This window comes from Monopterus albus, unplaced genomic scaffold (genome assembly GCF_001952655.1).
Source record: "Monopterus albus unplaced genomic scaffold, M_albus_1.0 scaffold209.1, whole genome shotgun sequence".
NCBI lineage: Eukaryota > Metazoa > Chordata > Actinopteri > Synbranchiformes > Synbranchidae > Monopterus > Monopterus albus.
Window position 1 is genome coordinate 1,656,540 of NW_018128089.1, and position 10,523 is coordinate 1,667,062.

At 41.7% G+C, this 10,523-nt stretch overlaps 1 protein-coding gene across 3 annotated transcripts in view; it reads left to right on the top strand.

Moving 5' to 3' along the window:
- cip2a (cellular inhibitor of PP2A) overlaps positions 1–8,574 on the top strand; it is a 20,015-nt gene extending 11,441 nt beyond the window's left edge. For 2 of the 3 annotated variants that reach the window (XM_020618867.1, XM_020618868.1), the window contains exons 13-22: positions 1,484–1,583; positions 1,670–1,788; positions 2,209–2,395; positions 2,845–2,919; positions 3,333–3,443; positions 4,344–4,540; positions 5,047–5,160; positions 5,466–5,548; positions 7,347–7,486; positions 8,237–8,574. In XM_020618867.1, the coding sequence (XP_020474523.1) occupies positions 1,484–1,583; positions 1,670–1,788; positions 2,209–2,395; positions 2,845–2,919; positions 3,333–3,443; positions 4,344–4,540; positions 5,047–5,160; positions 5,466–5,548; positions 7,347–7,486; positions 8,237–8,383 (1,273 nt within the window). In that variant the 3' untranslated portion in view covers positions 8,384–8,574. The remainder of the gene's footprint in view (positions 1–1,483; positions 1,584–1,669; positions 1,789–2,208; positions 2,396–2,844; positions 2,920–3,332; positions 3,444–4,343; positions 4,541–5,046; positions 5,161–5,465; positions 5,549–7,346; positions 7,487–8,236) is intronic. The other variant, XM_020618866.1, reaches the window with a different exon arrangement.
- Positions 8,575–10,523: the final 1,949 nt, after the last annotated feature.

The window sequence follows — 10,523 nt, forward strand, 5'->3', positions numbered from 1 at the left end:
AATCAATAATTTATAAGGGACGGTAACTAGAAGGGTGGATTGGGTCTTTGTTTGGTTTTAAAGAGAGTGTCATGATGGCTGTGTTCATGTGTGTTGGCTTTGTGGAGGGGTCTTTAATTTCTGTGTGTCAGGTCCGCTCGGCGCAACCTGCCTCTCTTTCTTTTTTCCTTTTTTCCTCTCCTGCTCTGCCTTTTTGCGGGATCAACGCCTCAGCTGTGCGCATTGGGTAATTAGTGACTCGTGGGTCAATCTGTCAGCTTGTCTCTGGGTAATGTTGGCTGTTCTAAACTATCTAAGAAAGTGTCTATTTCTGATGAATTTGGGTTGTAATTGGGGGAGTAAAGTTTACTGTAAAAGGTTTGGAATACGTTAATATCTTGTGGATTATGAACAATTTCACCTCTAGGATTGAGTATGGATGGGATTGATGCTTTTTCTTTTTGCGTTGTAATTGATTAGCCAGATAATTACCCGTTTTGTTGCTATACTGAAAGTGTTCATATTTGAGTTGTTGAATGAGAAACTGTGCTTTTTTTATATATAATATTTTCAAGTTGCATTTTTAGTTCTCTTAATTCATTTTGTGTTTCCTCGCTAGGGGTTTGAGAATGTAAATCTGTGAGTTGTTTTATCTTTCATTCTAATGTGCTTTCCAGTTCTAGTTGTTTTTTCTTTTTGTACGATGAGTATGATATTATTTTCCCTCTAATTACTGCTTTGCCTGTTTCCCACAATAATGAGGGTGAGATTTCTGGAGAGTCGTTCATCTCCAGAAAGAATTCCCACTCTTTTTCAATAAATTTAATAAAATCTAAGTCCTGGAGTAATGATGTATTGAAGCACCATCTTCTAGAGGGTTTAGTATGGGCTTCAATATTTAATGTGAGGGAAATAGGAGCGTGATCACTAATTATAATGGAGTGGATTGTGGTGTCTGTTACATGTTGGGTAAGGGAATTACTGATAAGAAAGAGGTCTATTCAAGAAAAAGACTGATGAAGGGAGGAAAAGTAGGTGTATTCTCAAGATGTAGGATTACTCATAATGTAGGTTTGATGGTAGAGGCGAGTTTATGCTGACTGCAGACACAGCTCACTGGAAAGTCAGATTGTTTGGTTCATTATCAATAGTCACATCTTATTGAATAAAGTATTTGCTGATCAAAATATTATCTTGATAGTTACAGTCACAACAGGCAGTGCAAAGGGATTTACATGATACTGACCTGCTGCTTCAGATGGTGATGGTTGTTGATTGTTGTATAAACTTCAGTGAATTAGACTGTTGATAAAAGGGCACGTCTATATGAACAAGTCTCAGTCATTTGTGTTGCAAAATGAACACATTTGGTTCTGTCGCCTCAGATGTGAGGATCTGCTTTTCCCTGTGTCACATCACACTTTGGTTCTCTTCACATCTGGAGCCATGTGACTGTGAAACATCAGTTATACCTGCTTTAAAGCTGTGTGTTCTGCTTGCCCAGTCAGGTGTGTGCTGAAGCTCTGCTGAAGACTCTGGAGTTAATGAGCAAACTGAGACAGGAGGTGAAAGACATGGAGACTAGCTTCTACAGGATGTTACAGGTCCACATGCACGTCACCTCTGCTCTTTGTGTTTCCGTCCTACTGTGTGGTTTACCTTCTGACCTGCTGCCTTCTGTCTGATTCAGGATCTGATGATAGTGTCTGCCCTCTCTCTGGCCCTGACATCCCACCGCAGGGACCTCGTGCAGACTGGACTGGCCTTGTTGTTTGAGTCCACTGCCCTCCCAGACTTTCCCTCACTGCTGTGAGTCACATTTACATTTCAGCCACATGACGACACAGGTTCCTCTTGTAGAATCATATCAGACAGCTGCCGGGCATATCATGTCAGAGTTGTTAAATTTACCTGGTTCATAAAACCAGTCTCCTACAAGACACTGTAGATCGGTGGTTCCCAACCTGTGGTTTGGGACCCTCACGATGCACCACAATTCACAAAAAAGGAGGTGAGGGATTTTTAAAAATATTTTTCTTACTTCCAAACTTCCCATAGAGAGACTAAAAGCAACAATGCATTTCATGCACTCGTATAACAAGGTTGACTTTGGATCAGTGCCTAATCCTTTCACATCTCCTGGTGGTAAAATAAATGATACTATGTGATCTGTGGACAACAGAGCACTGTGCTCTTGTTGATGCTTTTTATTAAAATGTGTGTCTGAAGTCTGGGAGAAAGAGTCGCTGCCAACAACGCATATCGCCGGAGGGAGGCGGAACTTCCCTTTCAGGGTGTTCCAGGTCAGAAAGCCCAAGCTCCCAGGACAAACAGCAGCCTGATGGACTCCTCTGGTGGTTCCAGCAGGAGTGTGAGCAGCCTAGTCGAGAGGATGCACAGTGGCCTGGAGCTGCAAGTATGCATGCATGTTAAACTGATACTGGGAAGGTTTATTATTTAATGGACTGTAGTGATCAGATATGGAGGTTGGTGATTTCTTATTATTAGGGTCGTCTCTGAAAGGGTTCAGGTTCTGTTTAAGAGTCAGGTGGTGGAAAGAATTCAGACTTTATTTACCAGCTTGTGTTCCAGTGACACAAATCATATAGAATATTCATATTGAACAAGCAAACAGATCCTGATTACACATTTTGGTACAGATCATTAGTTTTATTTTTCAGTTCCTTGGCATTTTTGTGCACTCAAAGCAGTTTCATAACATAAAAAGTAAACCTATTTACCAATAGATAAAAATTTAGAAAAGCATTTTTCTGTACTCAGTGGTATTGAAGTAATTTGATCGATGCCATAAAAGATGAAAGCAGGAAACTCAGCACTGTACTGATGTGTGTTGTTTGTTGGCAGTTACAGGAGCAGGTTAAGGACTCGCAGCTGCATGAGGTCATCGACTTGTACGAACAGAAGTTCTCGGCCTTTGCTGTGAGTACATTCATCAGATGAAAGGCATGATGTTAGATATTAGCAGACAGTGACAGACGTATATCTGAGCTTCTGTTATAATTAAAAGATGTTTTTTTTTATGGTAAAATGAGAGCATGTTGTTGTGATTGAAGGACAAATAACTTTGCTGCTTTGTTTCTTTATAAATCCTACCTTGACCTTTTATCTGATTGTTGTTGGTGACTCAGGTCTGTGGTTTTGCATTATATCAACTTTTTCTAATATTGCATGTCTGTTATTGTGTTGTACATTGTGTTTTCTCTTTGTCCTCGTTTTTCATAGACATGGCAGCAAAACAGTACTTTTACAAAAGTATACCTTCTCCTTGTCAAGGGTTATTTATATAAGTAACTAGTTTGTCACGTTACTGTCCTGTGTCTTCTCCCCGCCAGTCAAAGGAGAGCCGTCTTCAGGATTTGCTGGAGGCAAAGGCTTTAGCACTCTCTCAGGCCGACCGTCTCATTGGTCATTATCGTCTCCAACAAGCACAGGCTGAGGCAGAGGTAACTGAAACACTGGCTGCATAAAAACAGTTCAGCTTATTCTTTTTCTGTTGTCTTGATAAAACAGTGTGGGAACAAATATTGAGTAGGAGTTGCTAAGTCTTCTCTGGTTAGAGCTTAGACAGTTGTTATTTCAGCTAATGTTTGTGGCTACTGGCCTTAACTGTGAGAGTTTGCTACTTCCTTTTGTTGTATAGACTATAAAATATAGAATATTTTAGGGTTTTATAAGAGAAAACGAGACATTCATAAGAATCACCATGAACTCCTGAAAACAGACACTTTTCACAGTTTTGTGACAAAATATTTGTCTGTGCTCGTCACTTTCATTGTGCTTGGCATCAGTTTCCAGAATTAGGGTTGAATGGTAGTGTTATTGCAGTTAGATTAAACTTAATTATTTTATAATGCAGTGTAGAATTGATGGTGTTGAATGGTAAACGGATTCCTCGTGTTCAGTGGGGAGTTAGAGGAGGAGCCATGTTATGCCGTTAAGGTCTCTGATTAAAACTGAGCATGCTGCTGGAACATGGAGCCCCTAATATGCTTTTTGACTTGTTATACAACATATTTCTGAATGCTACATACATTTGGATGCAGCTGAGGAGGTTAGGAAGGACCTACAGAGTGTTAGAGAACATAAAGGGCAATGCAAACGTCTGTACTGATATGAGTGTCATTATTTTACTCCCTGACCATTCTTGTTACTTCTGTTGATGAAGGAACAGCTGTACTAACTGGGTGTGCATTAAATATTATGTTGATGAGAATTTCAAAGTGGTGGGATGTAAACTTTTGTAGTCAGCTGTGTAAACCTCAGAGCCAGTAAGGTAGAGTCTCTCCATGGACAGCTTGAACTTTCTATTGCTGATACGTGTCCCCCTTGATTTCTGTCTGTAGGCTCGTAAGTTGGGCTGTCTGCTGAAGGAGGCTGAGCGTCAGCGTGAGGATCTGCAGACCGAACTAAGCAATCAGGTGCTGGAGGTGGAGCGCTTGCAGGCAGACATGGAGAAGGTGATGCAGCGCACCACCAGGCTGCAGGAAGACTTTGAAGAGCACCAAACCCTCAAAAGAACTTACAATGCTCTACTCAGCAGGTGACTCTCCCAGCTCCCTTGTACAGTGTTCAAGTGAGAAGACAGCACCTTATAGTCTGGAGTATTCACATGGAGCTAGCAGGCATGTTGACGACGTTCTGTGGAGCGCTGAACTGGAAGAATACAAACATCTGATGTTGGAATAAAATGTATTCATTTTCAATGAAGACAACAAAAATATCTAACTGGAGACACAGTGAGGTTTGGGAACTTGTGTTGTTAAGAGCTGGTGCCAGAATTGTCAGACAAATTTAAGGTACAGCAAGAGTCTCGGTTGTTTATGAGATACAAATTGGCAACACGACCATGTTACGCCCTGCTCCCAAACCTACGAGAAGGTCCCTTTAAAAAGTACTGAGATTCCTCTGTCGCCGAAATGTTTAACCTGGTTTGATGACAAATGGAGTTTCCTAAAGAGCTAATTAAAGCCTACATATGTGGCATTTGATCTTTTCTGACTTCTGACAGGTGGTTTCAGGTGTGTAACAGGTGTCTCTCCTCTGTAGATTCAATGAGGGTGAGCGGCTGCTGAAGGAGCTGCAGACGGCTCACGTCTCTCTCACCAAACAGAATGACACTTTGACGAGGAACCACGAGGCACTGCAGCAGCAGCATGAAAAGTAAGCCACCTTCAGACTTTGGACTGCTTATATCTATGTCCACATGATTCTTTTACACAAATGTGGTCTGAACTCTGCTTGTGCTCCAGTTTTATATTCAGAAATTTGCAGATGTAGGTTTTGGTTTGCTTGGCCATCATACAGTCCTGAACATTTTGCTTTTGTCTGACTATCAATGCTGCTGTTTTTCCTGACTTTGTTTTTTAAGATACAGAAGCTATTGATGTTAAAGGCAGAGCAGCAGGAGGAGCTAGGCTTAATTTAATTCATCAGATTCAATAATGTTCTGCCTCTGTCTTCTTCAGGATGGCGTCGGTGTTGGAGCAGACGAAGGAAGAGGTTGGGTCACTCCGTTCAGACGTACAGCAGAAGAACAGTGAAATCGCAGGTTGGTCTAACAGCTAATAGTAATTTATTGAGTACAGAAACTAATAAGTCAACCACAGCATTGATCCTCCCCATACCTTTATATGTTCTCATATAAAACATTCATTCTTTTAAAGGTAGATTATGTAGTATTTTTCAAATGTCTTTTAGTTGAAACATCCCCAGAAGTTATCTTAAAAGAGAGAGTCGCTGTCTAAGGCTCCTGTGACTCCAGACCCATCAAACAGCATGGCAACAGTGCTGAGATATTCTCTTCCAAAGTCTTTTGAACAGGATGGCACTCTCAACCAATCAGAGAAGGCCACTGTCAGGGGTGGGAGCTTACAGCTGTCAGTCACCATGTGAACATGCTTTAGCTCTGTTGACATCCTGATGGCTGACTGGTAGGGTAGCAAGCTACTGACGCCAGTGTTAGCCAAGATAGAGGCACAAGAAAAGAGCTTTGAAGAGAAGGAAGAAGAGTTGAGCAGAGAGGGAGGGCTGTGTGAGCGCTAGCTTGGCTTTCACGTTACAGACTGTAGCTTTGACATAACTGGCATTCGTCTGACTGTTGACGAGTGACATTTTTTGATAGAAAATAAAAGCATGAACTAAACATCATGGATAAGTTTCATCTAGTAAAATGGTTTGAATCTGTGAAACTGTAGTTCTGTATGCAGGGAAGGCAGCTGCATTCATCCTGTGTGTTGTAGGGATGGGTGATGTAAATAATGTATACAGCGATGTAAAATTTAAATGCTAAGAAAATGGCAAAGTTGGATAAACTGTCGATAAGGGACCTTGCTTGATACCACATCAGCCTGTCACATCACAGGAAAGCAGGGAATTCTAACCAATCACACGGTAGTTTTCTAAAGAACAGACAATGTACTCGTACCAAACACAGCCAGGTTGGGGAGCACGGCACACGGCACATCCTGCTGTTGTGGTGAGGTTACTACATGTGAGTCACAGAGATGAGCACTGCCTCATCCTGGAGGTAACAGTGGCTCTTCGAACAGAGCCGGATTATTGGCTTTGTTCCTTTCTTAGCGGCCCTTTTTGTGCTTTTTTTTTTTTTAAACACATGTCTGTGGTGTAATTAAATGTCGACAGTGCATCCAGCTTCAGGTCTGTGTCTCTGTCAGTTTGACTGGGGGTGGGGCTTAGACACTCAGCAGCAGCACTCAGCTGTTCTCACAGTGACTGTGACCTGCTCAGTGTGGTCTCGGAGCTTTTAATGTCACCGTATCATCTCTTATTGCCAAACAATGATAATACCAGTGAAATAATAAACAAATCCCTACGAACAGTAGGAATCCAGAAATGTAAAGTCATTTAGTCTCCGCACTTATTTTTGGTTTGTGGCTAAATACATTTAAGTAGAGAATAAATTCACACGTCATCATCATTGCTGAACAGCGGTGGAAGAAACATGGCTTTGCTTATGTAAAAGTAGCAATATCACAGTGTAAAAATACTTAGTCCTGCATTCAGAATGTTACTTAGGTCAAAGTACAAAGGTACATCAAAATATACTTAAAGTACCAAAAGTAAAAGTTATTATTCAAAATGGCACATTTCACATTACTATATATGATATTATTGGATTATAATTCTTGATGCATCATTGTGTTATTCAGTGTCAAGCACACAAATAACTTGAATTAAATTGTGATAATTGTCGATACTGACCAGTGGGTGAAAAATGATTGTGATCAGTTACTTTGCCACAAGTCCCAACCCCAGCTGTTGGCTCCTGTTCTCTTCTCACTCCATTTACTACTGCTTCAGCAAACGCTCTGCCCTGTTCCCATCAGATCTGCGTGATGACCTGCGTGCAGAGGAGGAGAAGGTGAAGGAGAAGGATCAGAAGAACAGGGACCTGGAGGAGACGGTGGACGTTCTGAGGAAGGAGCTGAACAAGACGGAGCAGGCCCGAAAGAGTGCCAGCATCAAGGTAACAAAGGGGCCAAAGCAAGGTTCAGTTCTTTTTCCAACACACCTAAAATGAAATGATATAGAGATATACACTGTAGAACAGCAGGGGCTTTGTTCTGTTTAGTGCTTTGCATTTGAAATAATGTGGCACATCAGAAATCCTTGACCTGTTGGTTATCAAAGTGTAGTCAGAGCTACATGTTGGCGTCAGTACTTGGAGGAAGTGAAGTGTCCTTCATCCTTTTGGCTGAGTCACATTTGATGCTGTGTCGTTTTACCTACAGTTAGTTCTGATTACATTCTCTCCTCCAACAAAACTGTACCTCGTTCGGTTTGCGGCTCATCTTCAGACATCTTTAATCTAACTGGTGTTCCAACTGGACTCACAGATTGAACACAGGAGGAGACTGAATACGTACTCATCAGCTGTGGTGGGTTCACAAGGCATTTGCTTTATCTGAAGGGAAATTAACTCTTCATAGTTGCTGTGGGAGTTCTGGCTGCCTCGCGACACAGACAGAGCAATCAGAACCAACTTTTCAGTCAAAAGTGAAAATTTAATTAGAAACAAACAAACACTAGTAAAACCAATAATCAAGGATACACAAGGTTAGTGACATGCATTATGGGGTATTGAATATAGATGGATGGGCATGAATGTCAGTTTTGTTTCACATTAAAGGCTCAGCACAATAAACTTGGCAGAAAGTGGTGTGAATACTTAGTGAAGCACTGTAACAGTGAGCTCGTGGTGTTTCCTGTTTCTCAGGTGTCGTCTCTGGAGCTGCAGAAGAGCCAGCTGGAGACGAAGCTGAAGCAGAAGGAGGAAGAGCTGAACAAACTCTCCGCGATGATCGGCATGATCCACAGCCTCAGCAGTGGCAAGTGTAAGAACGATGTCAACCTGTCGCTCTGAGGAGCACAGCAGATGAGTGGAAAAACTAGATTTTTAAAAGCTTGGTCCAATGAACTGTATGGACTGATAAAGGTTTTAAGTCAGTGTCACAAGAAAATCTGTCTCGTGTGTACCTGTGTTTTTATTGTCTGTTAATTTAATGGTGGATCTGTATTCATGATGAATTCTTAACTAAATAAACAACACACTTTCCTTGGTTATATGCCAACTGGAGCGTCTGTTCTTCAAAATACATGTAAATGTATTGTGTAAAACCAAAACCATCCAGTTTAATGCACAAACCTCGACTGAAGCAAGCACTGAGGACAGGAGGACGATCAGGAAACTAATCTGTTGTCCTGTGGAAATGATTCACAGAGAATAAATGAGGTGACCAAATGTCTCAGGAGCCTGTGAGCAACGCCTGACAGCCTCCACCTAGCAACTTCAGCTAAACCTACTCTAACACCTTCTCAGCAGGGAGGGTCTAGTGAGACTCAAACTGCCACCACAAGCCACTTGGTCTGCACCGCTCGCTATGTGAGCAGCTCAACCTTTTACTCTGATGAACAGGAGAGACAAGCATTTCTACATGAAGTAGGTTCTTGCATCAGAATACAAAGACCGACTCCAAGCAGCTTCACCTGATGGATGGAGAGTTGCCGAGACGCTCGTCCTCCAGCAGCTTCTCCATCTCTGCACAGTGCTTATAAATATAGAAATCTGTATACACACAGTTCAGATGCAGTTTTCCAGATTGATATATACAGAGTTGTATTTACAGGTAGTGCACTGAGGGTTGTTCTGCTTACATTCATGGGTTTTCTGTTGATCATAGCAACGGTCCTTGTGTCTGGTTGTCTTGGCGTACCTGTAGCACCGTCCACAGGGGAGGACTTACAGGTCACTGGAAAAGCATTAGAACCACATTAAAAACCAAAATGAAATATTTAAAAAGGTGTATCGAATGCAATAAATTGTAGCGATCAGAAGTGGTTCGGTTACTGTGCAGGAAGAAGTAAATTTGCAACAAGGGAGGAAACAGAAGTGCAGCAGAGATCCTGGTCAGTCAGTCACAGACTCAGGAAAACAGCCGTTTTCAGTTTACATTTGAACCATGAGTTCACATTTCCTGTTTGCAGGAAGTTGGTTCCCTCTGTGTGCAGCATCTTTGCTCAGAGCTTCTAATAACCACAGGGACCGATGAACTGGAGGGTGTTGAACTGTCTGGCAGCTGAAGCAGGAGCAGGGGAGGAGGTGAGCCTCAGATGGAGGAGGCAGCCTGATGGGAAAACCTTCCACAGAGAGCGCCTCCTGCTGACCTGGAGGAGGAAGATGCCTGCAGGCGAGTGTAGGGACTTGATTGATTTGTTGGCCTGCATACGTCTGATCTGTTGTGCACTACCTGCTGATAGAATGTACTCTGGTTTATGATTTTACTGGTTTGCATTCAAGTAAGTTTCCTTTTTCTAAAAACACATTTTTTAATGTCAGAGTGTCTGCTGTTTTATGTTAAAAATATTTCTCTCTTTAAAATAGCACTTATACACATAAAACAGCTTTTGGATATGCGACTTTTTTATTATTTGTATCAATATTAGAAATCCCAATTAAAGATGCAGAAAAGACAACAGAACTTGTAATGCTGATGTAGGAAAAGCCCAGTGTCCAGTTTATTAGGCCGTAAATCAGCTTCACTGTACAGGTGTTTGTTATTTTGTCCACTTCGTATCAGTGAGGATAGGCTTAACTATCAGAAACACTCCTCTGCAACCGATGTAGCATAAGTCTAAAGTGAGATTCTGGCTCCGTGTCTCCTCCTCGACTTATGTTTGATAAAGCACGAACATTAAGTTTTTGGTGACTGTGAGGAAAGTTCTTTTATTTGAGAAGACTAATAAAAAGATATATATTTCACTATGTGAAATTTATTATGCATTAACGTATCAAAATAAGCATGTGCACATGGATCTTCACTGTTTAGGAAAAACAGAAAAGACTGTCCTCAGCTTGCCGGTATACAATATTTGTATGAAAAGGTGCTACTATCTAATTGGTCAAAAGCTGTTGGGGAGGAGCCGTGGTTTAGACTTAACTCTCCTGTTATTGGTCCTTCAGTCCGTCCGTCCTCCAATCATCCTCCCTGCTCCAATGGTCATGG